At 35.0% G+C, this 15,846-nt stretch overlaps 1 protein-coding gene across 1 annotated transcript in view; it reads left to right on the plus strand.

The window, feature by feature from the left end:
• The window catches only part of PLXDC2 (plexin domain containing 2), a 477,109-nt gene that overhangs the window by 352,009 nt on the left and 109,254 nt on the right, over positions 1 to 15,846 (plus strand). The window contains exons 8-9 of the mRNA XM_031015325.3: positions 11,117 to 11,212; positions 11,445 to 11,526. Of these exons, the coding sequence (XP_030871185.2) occupies positions 11,117 to 11,212; positions 11,445 to 11,526 (178 nt within the window). The remainder of the gene's footprint in view (positions 1 to 11,116; positions 11,213 to 11,444; positions 11,527 to 15,846) is intronic.

The raw sequence follows: 15,846 nt of genomic DNA on the forward strand, positions 1-15,846 counted from the left end.
CCGAGAGATGCTTTGGTGTCGTAGTACGCGAAGTTGGGGTGGGGGGTGTTTGTGTCCTATGTGTTCTTATTTAAAGAAAGGGGAGATAATAAAATATATCTCAAGATGAGATCGTTTTTTCTCTTTTGTTCGAAGTTCTTTTTCTTCTTTTATTTGGTTACAGTGGTAGATAATTTATCACATGCTCATGTTCTTGGGTTGTGACTTGCGGTGATTGTACTCAATTATGTCAACTCTCAACTGTAGGCAGCAACTGGAGTGGAAGCTTTACTTTTTAAAGCAATGGATTAGCAGAAATATTATAAGGGTTATCTTACAACCGTAAGATATCTTAGAACTGAATGGTTATGTTACAACTGAATGGCATTGATACATGGTGGTTCTGCTTGATGAAGAACATGGGGTTTCTCCTTGTTAGCTGAGAATTTGTGGGAGGCGATATTCAAGGGAATTGTTAAATCAAAGCAGGTTTTCCAGAAACTAAATCGTACTGTGAACAAAGCAAGGATACATGAGTATGTGTAGGCAACATAAAGGCATCCTGACAGAGCTCTTAAATAAGAGGCTGAGCCCTGGGACAGCTGAAGTTGGCTTGTGTTTGAGGATGGCCGTTCTCACATTCTTTCTTTCAGAGTTGTTAAATCAAGCATGGTTTGAGTCAATTATTGCACAAGTAAAAAGAAACACTAGTTTTAATTTATTAGTTGTTTTTTTAAATTGCTGAAAAAAATTATTTGCAGCTTACTCAGCAGGGCTTTTAGTCCATATTGTTGTTCTGATATATTATTGCTTAAAGAAAAAAACACCAACCAAAATACAAAAATTTTTTTTTACAAATGTAGTTTAATATGCAAGTATTATGTTGATATATTCCCAATGATAAAATTGTACTTAGATATCAGGGCCCTAAAGTGTAATTTTGCATCCTTTGTTATGCTGTAAAAGGATAACTGTTATGTGTTGGGGGAAAAATATTTTCAAATACAAATCTCATTTAATAAATTGGCAACATTTATATGAATTTTCAGACCAGATTATATCTAAAGTTTGGGACTCAGCAGTTATCTAAAAGAACTTAATTCAAACGTAGAGTTCAGAGAAAAATGTCCCTCACACAATTTGCATACTGGAAAAGCAGTCACATTTTCTGTTAACCTTACTGTTCCATCCTGAGAAAATTAGCCAAGAAGGAATGAAAGATTTGGGTCTTGAGTTCTGCCATTGTTGCTGTTAGATGCGACTATATTTATGCAAGAAAATTAGAATCAATATGTTCTACTTAAAAATCATTTTGGGAACACAAAATTTTATCTCCTTAAAAGTCTCTCCCACATTTATAAAGTATAACTGTGTCTGATACATGAGCTTCTGTATAACAAGAGATACATGGTTGCATTGTATTCTCAGCTAACAGAAAGTACATCTTTATGCCAGAGATTAGGATAACCCAAGATTAGCACAATGCAAGTTATACAAGTACAGTTCTTTTGTGAGAAATAAGTTGATTCTTACAGAGCTATGTTACATATTCAACAATCAGAATTTAGACCGATATTAAGTCCTTTTCAAAATTCATTTCCCTTATTTAGCAACACTCACTATTAGGAATTGTCTTTGTAGGGAATTTAAATACTTTGCCTCTGTTAACTTTTTTACCCCCACCAAGTGGATTTAGGGAACAACTGATTATTATTCTAAGTAGTGAGTAGTTTCATTTCTTCTGTATTCCAAGGTGTGTTACATAGAACCCTGTTCTCATAAGATCAGTTTTCTATTCTATTAATCATTTTAGTTACATAGGTTATATTACCTACACCTTTGGCTTCATGTAGCCATGGGAACATGGGAATGTGAGCTCAAGTCTGGAAAATAGTATTTCCCAGTAGATCACCATTACTATCTCATTCTTATCAGATTTGGTGAAGATTTGGTAAAGCATTCAAAATGCTGTAAAGCAATTTTAATTTATTTATTATTAAAATTTCTCCCTATTCATTCTTCCTCACATCAACAACAAAACACTTGTTTTTCAGTTTTTGAAGACCCCCAAATAGTAAATGATTTCAATGTAAATTTCAAGCATGATTAATTAAAGTAGCTTTATTTTCTTTCATAAAAGATCAGGTGATCTGATAGTTTCAATATCAAAGGGAATTCAGGCATTGTTACTAAATTGATAAATCCTTCTGAGTTTACAAGGGAAATACCTTTGCTCCCTCAAAAAGAGAGGGAAAAGTATGGTAAAACTAAGACTTATGTTAAAAAGGTGGAAATTAAAAGTAAAGCAAGTATAAGGAATATTGTCATTTGATTATTGGTCATGAAACATTAAACTTTTAATTGATTTCTGTAACTTTCTTTCTACATAAAATGAGCGTCTTAGTACCTAAAAATGCAATGTGTACACAGCATACATTACCTAGCAGAGAGTAAGTAGTACACTTGTACTTAAAGTTACTGTTTTTTCCATCATCGTTATCACTTTAAAAAACAGCGATACTAACTTAGATGTCACTGCCAAACCTGAGTGCCCTTCAGAGTGGAACCACAGGAGATTCCCACTAAGAAACACAGTGACAGTGTCTCTCTGGAACTTCAGTGCTTTCTGACTATGTTGATGTGTGTTGTTTTATGTCTCTTCATAAGACTTATGTCTGCCTGTCTGTCCATCTGTATGTCTCTAAATCACTGTTTTTCATAAAATATATTTGTAAAACTTTAGAAGCAGAAAGAACCATAGAGATCAGCTAATTCAATATCCACAGGTACAGCTATGAAAAACAGGTCTAAGTACAGGACTGACTTTGGTTGTTCATTTCAGAAATATGAATGTAAAAATATACTTATTATGATTAGAAGCATAGCACATTATAATTCTGAGTAATTTATAAATTAACAGGAAACCCAAGGAGGAAAATTTAAATTACTTAGAAATCTACTACAGAGAAATAGTAATAAATGTTTTCACGTATCTGTATCCAACTATTTATTTGTAATATACACATATATGAAGATACCCCACATTAAGAAAATTGGCATTATGCTGTAAATTATTCTGCCCCTTGTTTTCACCTTCATATATAAAACATATTTTTTACACTGTTAAATATCTGTCTAAAATGTGGTCATTAATAGTTATAAGAAATTTATCTGTTTCATAATTTATGTAACCTGTCACTAAAGAGGTTGGTTACATAGTTTGCATCGCATATTATCAGTAAAATGGTGCTAAACATCCTTGTTTCTAAATTTTTGCATGTATCTGATTCTCAAAAAGTGAATTTGTGGATGCTGAATGTTAATATTGTTTTGAATGTATTTTGACAAATTGCTTTCCATCAAGGCTGTACCAGTTTACTACCCATCGTTATATTAGAAATATCCCATTTCCCAAAGTGCTTTCTAATATTCATTTTTAACTCTGCAAATTTGTTAAGCATGAAATGGTATTTCATTGTTGCTCTAATTGTCTTTCGATTACCAGAAAGTTTTAACACCGTCATATATTCATGTGTTGTTTGTAATTTCCATAATTTCTTGGTAAATAGCTCTATTAAGTAATTCTTTCTCAGCCTCAGCTTATGTCCTTCCAAATCCTTACACAACATGCAGAGGTCTTCCTGGATGCACGCACGATTCTCGCTAGTGCCACTTGCACTAATTTGTTTCTCTCTCCTCCAATGTAACATTTTGAATTTCAATCATCATCTGTGGGGTGCTGACTTATCCCATCGGGCCTTACTGTTTCTCTACTTTCCAAGCTTAATGAGCTTAATCTTTCCAGCAAGAAACTCGGAAAATCCACTCATGCCATGTGGTTCTTTAATTTGGAACAGATAAGGCCATGCCACTTAAGTAAAGAGAAAGTTACGTTAACACTCACATGCAGGGCCTTGCACTAGAAACCAGTCTGGAAAGCAGCTGACCTCACTTAAAATGGTTCTACTCCAAGTTATGATGGTGTCTATATCTGAGTCCCTTAGAATATTCCTTTATTTTTCTCACTCACAGTACATTATTTGGTACTTTCTTAACATCAGGCCTCTTTGTATCAGTATCTACTGTTTTAAATTTATTGACATTGTTTGTGTTACAATGCACCTTTGCTTGGCTGGTTATTATTCATAACTCCATAAGAAACATTAAGCATTTTCACAAATAAAACTGACAACTAGCAGAGCAAATATATTTTAAAAATACTACAAAGAGGGTCTTTGAACTCTTTGAGGAACAATTATAGGTATATATTTTGCTGTATGTGGTCTCTTTATAAGATTACAGACTAGGCACCACTTTTTTTCTTTTTTTAGATGGAGTCTAACTCTGTCACCCAGGCTGGAGTGCAGTGGGACGATCTTGGCTCACTGCAGCCTCCACCTCCTGGGTTCAAGTGCTTCTCCTGCCTCAGTCCCCCAAGTAGCTGAGATTACAGGTGCATCCACCACGCCCAGCTAATTTTTGTATTTTTAGTAGAGACGGGGTTTCACTATGTTGGCCAGGATGATCTCGAACTCCTGACCTCAAGTGATCCTCCTGCTTCAGCCTCCCATAGTGTTAGGATTACTGGTGTGAGCCACCATGCCCGGCACAGGCAGTAATTTTTTAAAATTACTTTTAGACAGTGAATAAAATAACCTTAACAAACAAAAACACAGCTTTGCCCATGAAATATGCACACTATCTTAAGCTTAAATTTAAAATAATAATAATAGCATAGACCAGTATGCTATTCAGAGCTTCCTGTGCTGGTGGGAATGTTGTGAATCTGAATCGTATAGTGTGATTTCAGTAGCCACATGTGGCTACTATGAACTTGCAACATGACTAGTGAGCCTGAGCAATTGAATTTTTAATTGAATTTAATTCATTAACTTCATCTTAAATAGCCAGATGTGCCTAATGGCTATCATGTTGGATAGGGTAACAATAGACCATATCCACATATTTAAATAAAATATTAAATGCCAAGTATAATATTTATGTAAAAACATTATTCTTATTTCTTCTTTGCTTTTTAAAAGGCCCCAGAATATTAGATGTGATTAAATAATAAATTTTCAAATATAAGTGTATTTATTAAATAAGAAATTTTCAAACATAACCATTATAACTAATTTTTCCCATAGAAAACAATTTGCAGTTTTGATTTAGTGGTAGGACACATTCACTATAATTATGTAGCAGCTATAATGAAAATATGTGGTCAAAACTTATGAAAAATACACATAATCTTGGAAAAACTTGAACTTTTTTTTATTTTATAATATTTTCTAGAACCCAGTTCAAGCCCTTTCAGAGGAACTAGGCCTCGTTTATTTTCAAAGTTGTAGTCTTCTCATTCACTTAAAAGCAGATCAATCTGCAGATCTCCAGTAAATTATGTCATCTTACTTTTGCTCACCTCAAAATGGAAAACCCTTCAAAAGTATTCATTTTTCAGAAGATAAAATTGCTTCTCTTAACAGAACAATTTCATTAGGTGCTTACATTCTCAAGTATGCACTAGCTCACCAAAGGCTCAACAAAAGCAGAAATAAATAGAAATCATGATGTTTTCTCATAAAGTAACTACTCATAAAACACTTCCAAGAAAGAGAGCATTGTACAAAATGATATTTTATTAGTTTAATGCATCCATTTCTAATGTAAGTTAGTTGACTGACTCTGACTTAATTTTTAAAGACAAGTAAAAAAATCTAAAATTTTCTGGACATAGAAATCACTGATTAATTTTTACATATTTGAGAATTTTTCTAAAATTTTTATGAACAGGAAAGGCTTTCTTCATGGACTTGTGGTTAAATTCTTTCTTTTATTTAATTTTCTTGATTTATTAACATTTAATCCTATACAATACTTTTAGAGAAAGTAAATTTTTAACAATTTAGAACTGTGTCTAGCTGGGAGCAGTGGCTCGTGCCTGTAATCCCAGCATTTTGGGAGGCCAAGGTGGGAGGATCACTTGAGCCCGCCAGTTCCAGACCAGCCTGGAAGAAAGACACTGGAGACTGGGAAGGGTGGGAGCAGGGAGAGGGTTTGGGGATGAGAAATTACTTACTGGGTACAATGTACACTATTTGGGTGACAGAAACGCCAAAAACACAGACTTCACTACTACACAATATATCCATGTAACAAAATTGCACTGCTACCCCTTACATTTATACGAATTTAAAAGAAAGAAAAGGAAAAACATTTGCTTCAGTGGCTGCCTCTGAGGCCTTCATTTTGGGATATTGTTTTCTGAGACCCAACACACCTGATTCAATTTAATGAAGTCACAGTCTCCTTTGTGAAAAGGAAAAAAAAAAAAAAAGAGAGAGAGATGTAATGACTTGGCAAATATATATCATGTCTTCTTCCCATAAGTCTCAGGAGCAGGGAGGCATGTCCCCCTGCAAAAACACCAGGTTCAGGACAAGCAGCCCTCAGCAATGGAACCATGATATTGTCACAGGCCCGCAGCCCACCTGCCTCACCGGCCCACTGTGACACTGCGCGGACAATTTACTGTCCCTCTGCTGGTTCCTATTCTCTCTTTTTTCCTTAATTGTTTTTTCTTTTATTGATGCATAATACTTTACATATGGGGACATGTGAGTATTTGTTACCTGCATAGACTGTGTAATGATCGGGTCAGGGTATTTGGGGTGTCCATCCCCTTGAGTGTTTATCAGTTAATGTCTTGGGAACATTTCAAGTCCAGGGCAAAGTAATTATCAAAGGAAGGCAGGAAATGCAGCTGGTTTAAGCCATTAACAAAGTATATGTGAGAGAAAAAGAAATTTGAAGGTTGTTTTAGGTCCTATTTTTTATTTCCTTTATGCTTACTCAAGTAACTTAGGAACTCTGGCCATTTAAGTATTACCAGTGTCCTGAAACTTTGCAAGCAATGAGGGAATGTTGACAGGAAAATCTAAAAGGCTTAAATTAGCATTTCACGCTCAACTAAGGTTTATGTTTTATTGAATGCCTAATGACATTATTATTTCAGAGAATTAGAACTACAGAGAGAGATTTTAAAAATGATTCTGGCAAATGCATTTTTTATTTGTAGCTACTTTATTTAACAACTCCAACTAGCTAATTCTGCTAATGCATTGCACTTTTCTGTGGGAAGCTTGTAGCCACTATAATAGTGTCAATTGTATCTCAAGAGTCTCTCTTTTCCTGAGTCTTCATGCTGGAAATGAATCTTGTGGTTATACAATACAGGCTATTTCCATTAAAGAGTACTCAGTAAACGGTGCTTGTGCTGGACTCGATTTGAACCAGAAAAGAAATAAGATACAACCATATGGAGCCAATCATTAAGCACTGGCAACACATAAATAGGGAAATGTTAGTAAATCATTCATTTGACAATTCAGACAAAATATAATACTTACACAATATGAGTAAGCCAAGTTAGGAGATTTCTCATATAGTCTCTGTGTGAATGTTATGCTTTCAAGACAGAAAAATAAACTAGATCATGGCTAATCATGCCTCAAGGTACTCATTAGTCTGTGTTCACTTCAGCTAGAGTGGATATTGATCAAAGAAGATTCTTGGTGTTTCCATATGATCACGTTGTCCCTCCTGCTGATGCTGATCAGGCTTTCTAAAACATTCAGTATTTGCACTTTGCAACACATCGCCTTAAGCTTTCGATCACATTTTCTCTCTCTGTGTTAATCCGCTCAGATTTAATTTTTCTTAATTTTTAAAAGGCACTAATGGGTGAGTATTGATCTATTGAAGTTGAATCACCATCGCTAAGACTGAATGTTTAATTCAACTTTATTTTGGCTTATTCTTGAAGAAGACCCATGAGCGAAATATATTTTTGGAATCAAATGAAAGCTTCTAGTATTGGCAGGGGTAACCACAATTCTAATTACTTGTTTCTGACAGAGGTATCTCTGAAATACTACATAAATTACCATTTGGAAGTTGTTGTTAATTGGCAGCTCATCAAACAACAATAATTCTCATTAATTTGGGTTTTGTTAAATTCATCTCCTCTCAATAGTTAGAGGTTTCTGAGTAGGTAATAGAACTAGCCTAGCAAAAAATGGTCACACTTTCTCTTTACTCCATATGCACGATCAATAATTCTCAGAAGCTTCTCAATCATTGTTAGTAGTTGAGAATTTCAAAGTGTAACATGAAATAAAAGGAATACTAGTATTTTAAGCACCAAGTAATATGACAGGTACTGTGCAAAGACTCAAGAACCCGCATCCTAGTGATCTTATGGAAAGGCCACATTATTTATTTATTTATAAGAACTTGTTTAGAAAAATCCATGGGAAAGCAATACATAGGAATGAATACTATTTAGACACAGACAGAAGATAAGCCATCTTTTTATTTGTCTTAAAAACTAAAAAAAAAAAGATGTGATTTATATACTTCGTGAAACCTTGCTACGTACCATGAAACCAGCATTTCCTCTGATTTTTATGAAGTTTACTTTTTGAAAAATGTGTATGCATCTTTCAGTTATACCAAAATTTCACTGGATTAGAGTTTTTAAACAGTGTTTTCCAATCTTATACCCCTGAGATATTTTCAGCCTGTGACCCAGAGCCACTCCTAGCCCCAAAAGGGTTTGCTTCGACCCTTTCTCCACCCCTTCTGCAGTACAATGTCATGGTGAGTAATTAGAAGTGGATAAAAAGACACAGGAAGGGGAACATCACACACTGGGGCCTGTTGTGGGGTGGGGGAAGCGGGGAGGGAAAGCATTAGGAGATATACCTAATGTAAATGACGAGTTAATGGGTGCAGCACACCAACATGGCACATGTATACATATGTAACAAACCTGCACGTTGTGCACATGTACCCTAGAACTTAAAGTATAATTTAAAAAAAAAGATATGAGTAGAGGGAAGGAGAGATACTTATAGGTTATTAGTAAACATTTGACAGCCTCTGCAAGTTCTCGGATGAGTAGGTATCTTCCTCTTCTGAACACTTCTACTAAAAGGTAACTCACTATCATCTGGGCCACCACACTCCCTGCTCTATATTTTAGAGGAGGTCATCGTTGGGTCTAATGATTTCAATATAAATTTAACTTTCTCTAAGTGAAGAATGGGAAAAAATTACTAGAAGTTTGATTCCAGGATTGTAGTGTGATTTCAGTGAGTTTGGATCTATAGAGATTATATTATTAAATGCAGCATATAACTTATATGATCTAAGGTTGTCATATTAAAGTTAGGCAAAAATTGTATCTAATATGTATTGAGCATTTACAATGTGAAAGGGACTGTCTAGCAATATTCCTATATTATCTCATTTTAATCCTCAAAGCTATGCAGTAATATAGGTGCTATTATCCCTGTTTTATAGATAAGGAAACTGAGGCACAGAAAAGCTAGCAAAGGAGCCTGAGGTAACACAGATTCCTCACAGCAAAACTGTGGTTTGAGCCCAGACAGAGTGTTCCAGAGCACATATTATTAACCACTATGACATTACTTCCCCAAATTGGATACTGTGATATTTTAAAAGTAACTTATGGACAGGCTCAGTGGCTCACACCTGTAATCTCAACACTTTGGGAGACCAAAGTAGGAGGATTGCTTGAGCCCAGGAGCTCAAGATCAGCCTGGGCAACATAGCAAGACCTTGTTTCTACCAAAAAAGTTTTAACAAATTAACTAGGCGTGGGGGTGCATGCCTGTAATCCCATCACTTTGGGAGGCCAAAGCAGGGGGATCACTTGAGTCCAGGAGTTGAAGACCAGCCTGGGCAACATAACCAGACCCCATTTTTACAAAAAATAAGGACAAAATTAAGTGGGTATGGTGGCAAATGCCTGTAGTCCTAGCTACTTGGGAGACTAAGGTGGGAGGATCGCTTGAGCCCAGGAGGTCCAGGCTGCATTGAGCCGTGATTGCACCACTGACTGGGCAACAGTGGGAGACCCTGTCTCAAAAATAAAAATAAAAATAGTTTATAGCCCCACTAATTACTGATAGATGTGATGTTATTCCGGAAATGCATTCTTATCACTACAGGCATTTCAAGAGAGGAATAAAATGCTGACAACATTCTTTTTCCACTTACATTGACCAAACCCAGGCGAGCACATTAGTATAAGGCTTAAAAGGGGATTTTAAGTATATTTAAATGTTTTGTTGTGGTTTGATGTTAAAATATGTTTGCTTATATTTTAAATGATTAAAGTTCTTGTCAAAGTCTCCATCTATCTTCTTCCTCAGGGACATTGATGGATTTGCTAATGATTTTTAAACTACATCGTGCAATATAAATGCTAATTAACCTTCCTTAGATATGATACTGTATATTTAATACATAGCAATCCTTATTTTTAAAGTGATTTAAGTTCCTTTTTTCCCTCCAGCTTTATGGAGATATAATTGACAAATAAAAAATAATATGTATTTAAGATATACAGGGTGATGATTTGATATATTTATACATGCTGAAATGTCCCCCACAATCAAGCTAATTAACACATTCATCATCTCACATAGTTATTATGTGTGTGTGTGTGTGTATGTGTGTGTGTGTCTGTCGTGAGAACACTTAAAAATCTATTCTTTTATTGAATTTCAAGCACAATGCAATATTATTAACTATGATCACCAGGAAATATAAGAATGATTTAACTTCTGTTTTACTTTTATTGAAGAAGTTTATTCTAAACTTTTAAAGCAATGACATTGTTATTCTCCATTAACTTTATTTAGAGTGTGAAACATTTCTAATTACCCATTTCTAAACACTTTAGCTTTAGTATGGAAGAAATGGTATCATCTTACCTTCTTGATTTCATGAGTCAAAATCTTTGAAAATATGTAAATTTATCCAAAAAAATCTTTAGTATAGTCTGAGTGCCAATGAGTCGAAGCCTTAATAGGTAAGTGAGATATCTGAGACCCTAATCAACACTTTCAACTTCGCTGATAAAAAGACTTCTGGTTACTTGACATGTGATTTTTACATATTTTGTAATCAGTCTTCTCACAGGATGAGGCTTAATTTTAAAACCACATTGGGCTGTATGTATATAATTCTATATCCATTATTAAAATGCTGTTGTTTTGTAAGTGGGGAGATGTTAAAAATTGATTTTTTTCCTTTTTTTTTCTAGATGTTCGAAGAAGAACAATTTATGAATACCACCGAGTAGAGCTACAAATGTCAAAAATTACCAACATTTCGGCTGTGGAGATGACCCCATTACCCAGTAAGTGAATATGTAAACCTAGGTGGAAAACATGATTTCCAAATTTGATGATCTGATCTGTTCAATAGTTATAATAATCGTATTAAATAATTACCATTATAACTGTGTTTGGCATGCATGGGCATTTTGCTCCTGAGGATTAGGGGACAGTGATTTTTATTTTGGTTGAGTAATCTCTTTCCCCCCAAGTTGCCTGTTAGTCTTGGTGAATCTGTTCTTTCCTCTTTCCTAGCATGTCTCCAGTTTAACAGATGTGGCCCCTGTGTATCTTCTCAGATTGGCTTCAACTGCAGTTGGTGTAGTAAACTTCAAAGGTAAAAATTTAATAATAAGAAGAATAATAAAATTTAAAAAGATATTTTAAAAGATTAGAAATTTAAAAAAAAATAACTTATGGACAGGCGCAGTGGCTCACACTTGTAATCCCAGCACTTTGAGAGAAAGTAGGAGCAATGCTTGAACCCAGGATTTCAAGATCAGCCTGGGCAACATAGCAAGACACTGTTTCTACCAAAAAAGTTTTAACAAATTAACTGGGCATGGGGGGTGCATGCCTGTATTCTCAGCACTTTGGGAGGCCAAAGCAGGAGGATCACTTGAGTCCAGGAGTTGAAGACCAGCCTGGGCAACATAGCCAGACCCCATTTTTACAAAAAATAAGAAAAAAAAGTCCCACTGAATTTGAAGTGGATGTCAAAAGTGTAGCATATTTATGCATTAGCAATATTGTATGTATAAAATATATAGATATCGTGATCAAAATGCAAAACAAAACTCATAAGTGGGTATTTTACTATTTTCCTTTGTTTGAGAGCTCAAAATTACTAACAGCCTTTATAGTCAGTAAGGCCATTATCTGACATATATTTATAATTCTCTGTGGGACTTAAAATACAGGATGATTATAGAGCAGTTGATGAGCCTATAAAGCAAAGATTTTGGTTCATATTCTACAGAAAGCATGTTATGAGGTATATTTTCATAGCAAGGGTGGTTTATAATAATCACATGAACATTCTTAGTAAATTTGTATGCAATATCTCAAAGGTTATTAGTCAAGATTGGAGATATAATCTAATACAAAAATAGAACATGTGGTTTTGATGTCATGTTGTAATTAGCTAATCCTGAAACTTAAGCTGCATAATTTACTGGTGTCAAAGAGGTTTACTGATTTTGACAAGTGGCAAAGATGGTTTTTCAGTTGCTAGAGCTTTTCAGAGACTGAATAATCATTTGTTGGAAATACAGGATGAAGACTTGTAAATTTGTTTTGTTATTTACTCAACCATTTTGTGCCTCAGTTATGTTCCGGGTACTGGGAACACAGCAGTATACAATATTGACATGGTCCCTGCCCCCCATGAAGTTTACAGTCTGCCTGAGAATAAGTCCCTTTCTCACCTTCAGAGTCTATGAAAAATGTTTCTTTCCCCAGGAGGGAAACAGAATATTCATGCTGTTAATCCGTGTATGTTACACCCGAGCTTTCGGTTGTATGAGCAGTCTGTCTTATCATCTTCTTGCTATAGCATTTGCTGTAACGATAAAGACATGCTCCAGGAATACTTTAAAACTTATTGAAGAATGCAAAAATAAAATGCCGATATTTTGATCACAAGCTTTGGGAAGCATTTTTAACTCACTAACCTTAGAGCAACTACTGCAGTATTATGGCTAGAACAATGTTATTTATGATAACGTCTGTTTTGTTTTCAATTTAACAAGGCGTTCTAGTAATTTCCTTTGTGAAATGAATTCCAAATAATAAAAAAAGCAAGCAGGCAGTTTGCAATTTTAAAAGGAGATTTTTTAAGTTAGTTATATATCCAAAGTAGGAGGAACTGCTATAAAAGCAACGGTTTCTGGTTATTTATATTGATATTTTACTAAGTTTTCCATAAAGATTATATGCATATCAGAAGTTATTCAAACTCTGTTTAGATAACGACATAAGGGAATTTAAAGAGACGGCATTTTAATATGTATATTTAAGGAATTCTGAGCTCAGAAATGGAAAATGTCCAAAGGAATTAAATAGGAGGCACTGGTTTGAGCTGCATACCTACTTCAGATCCATTTCAGTGATCACCTCGTCCAAGTCTGCATGAGGTGCCTATCAGCTATGTTTGTTTGCATCCTGGGCAAGCCGCCATCATTAGCATTTTGTGTAGGGCTTGCTGACGCTTGTTCATTTGTCGTCTTCTTTGCTAGGCTCTAAGTTTATTAAAGGCAGAGACCATATCCAGTTTGCCCTTATATCTCCAGAGCCTGAGAACATACCTGGGACTGCAGAAAAAAATGGATGAACAAATGAATAATGATTAGCTTCCAAACGAAGGAATCATGCTAAAATTTGTCTAGCACAAAGGGTTTCCCAAGATGAGGGACTTTCAATGCTAAAACCAGGAAAGTCCAGAAAAAAAACAAGGACCATTTGACCCCCCTAACCAGAAGACAATTAGAAGAATTTTTGACTTAAATTATGTTATGGTAAATGAAGGTTTTGAAGGTTCATCTAGAAACCTGCTTACCACTGACCATTTCATTTTTTAATATAATTTTTGATGAAATATATGTTTAAACTTCCAAACAAGCAATTTTGACATTCGAAACATATCTGCAAGTTGGAATCTGCTTTTACTGTTAATACTTTCAGTTTATTGAGAGATGTCTCTGCCAGACATTAAGCCAAGGAATTTTCAAATATCACACTTAACATTTTCACAGTGGAGGAAACTGAAATTTTTAGGAGCTAAGCTACGTGTGCAGGGTCTCATAGCTCATAAGTGATAAGTTTGGAATCAAACCTCCGTCTTTGTGACACCCAGCTTTTGGTCTTGTGTTTTCAATACCTGTTCTGTGTCACACCTGCCAGGTTGCAGGTGCATTAAGCAAGATAATTTTCATTGCTTTCTGAAAAATTGTAGACATATTACTGAAAAATAAATCTTTCCTAGTTGATACCACAAGAAAGTATCATCGTTTTGAAACTGGCATAAGAAGAATATAGAGGAAAATCGAGCAAAGTCTAAGACTTTTGCATATTATTGAAAGCATAGTTTCTTTAAGATTACTGGGGAAAAGAGAGTTGGTGAGGCATATGAATGAGAAAGAAATTCATCAAAGAACACTACTAAAAAAAACTACAAGTTTTCTGAATGTTATCTTTTGGTGTTTTATTGAATACCGAACACTTATTTAAAATCTTGGATTTATTTTTAATTCTTCAGCAACCCAGTTATATACATATCAAAACCTGTTTAATTAATCGGTTTAACTATGCCTCATTGCACTTTTGTTCAGCTTAATTTCCCCACTGCATTTTATTAATTTCTCCTTAGACCTGTAATCTTTGAAACTTTGCTTTGCTGCCCAGAAGCATTTCCCCAGACTTTAGAGCTTTTATGAACAAATTCAACAAAACAGGAGAAGTCTTATCCTAAGCAGCACAAAAATTGCCCCTCTGATTTTTTTCTTCCATAGCTCTTACTTTCTTCTTTGTGCTTACTTATCCCTGAATGATAATCGGTTGGTGGTAATTTCTGAACTCTCAAGTAGGGCTTGCTCTAAAAAGATAAGATACTTTTAATTGGTTTGTTTATTTCATTTAATTTCCATTTTTCAAGGAGCAAAAACTAAGGCAAAATGTTTGCATTGGCTTTCCCAAGCTCTGACAGAATTTGAGTTAGAGGAACATAAGGAGATCCATGATCTCAAGTGCTTACTTAAATTACTTGGTCCATTTCTTTGAACTAAGAGTGCTTATGTTTCCTCATTGCAGACTGGAAATACCTAATCAATCACTTTCAACTGTACCTTATAGCTTCACTCATTCCACAAAAATCTGTGAGTGTCTCTGTTCAAGTCACTTACCAAGATTGTGCATTCAGTAGTGAAAAAAGACAGACAAAATCACTTCCCAAGGAGAGCTTTCATTTTGGTATACGGAGACAGAGTTTAAGCAAATAGATATATAGAAAACAGAGTTAATAGTGATGAGTGTTATGGTAAGAGAAATAAACAGGAAAATGTAAGGGGGTAATATAGCAAAATTGGTAACAATAGCAGGAGTTTACTTTTTGATATCGTCTTTAAGTAACCTTGCTCTTTTGAAGAGAGCATGGTTTGATTAGTTTTTAAATGAAAATATGTTCTTTGCACTTAAAGTATTCATTCACTCATTTATTTACTTAATGTATAGAATGCATAACACATGTCAGGCATTGATCTAAACACTGAGGTAGTTAGAGCAATAATCAAGTATTAATCAAAACCATAGCTCTCATGGAGTTTGGAGTTTAGCTTAGTAAGCCAGAAAATTAATGAATTAATAATTAGGCAAACAAAGTCAGATAGTGATGGATTGTCTGCTGGATTTGAAAGAGCCAGTAGTTGTTCTTGACTCGGTGGCCAGGAAAGGCTTTTTGGAGGGGGTAATAAATAAACAAAGATCTGAATGATGGGTAGGCAGCTACAGCGAAGTGAAAGCAAAGAGCCTTGCAATGCCATTTGAATGGCCCACGCAGTGGCCCTATGGTGGGTTCAAGCTTGACCTGATGAGGAAAGGAAATAAGCCTAGTGCATTGGGAGAATTCCGAGCTGGTTTGGAGTGAGAGTGACATCAGATAAGC

The sequence above is a fragment of the Gorilla gorilla genome, chromosome 8 (genome assembly GCF_029281585.2).
Source record: "Gorilla gorilla gorilla isolate KB3781 chromosome 8, NHGRI_mGorGor1-v2.1_pri, whole genome shotgun sequence".
NCBI classification, from domain to species: Eukaryota; Metazoa; Chordata; class Mammalia; order Primates; family Hominidae; genus Gorilla; species Gorilla gorilla.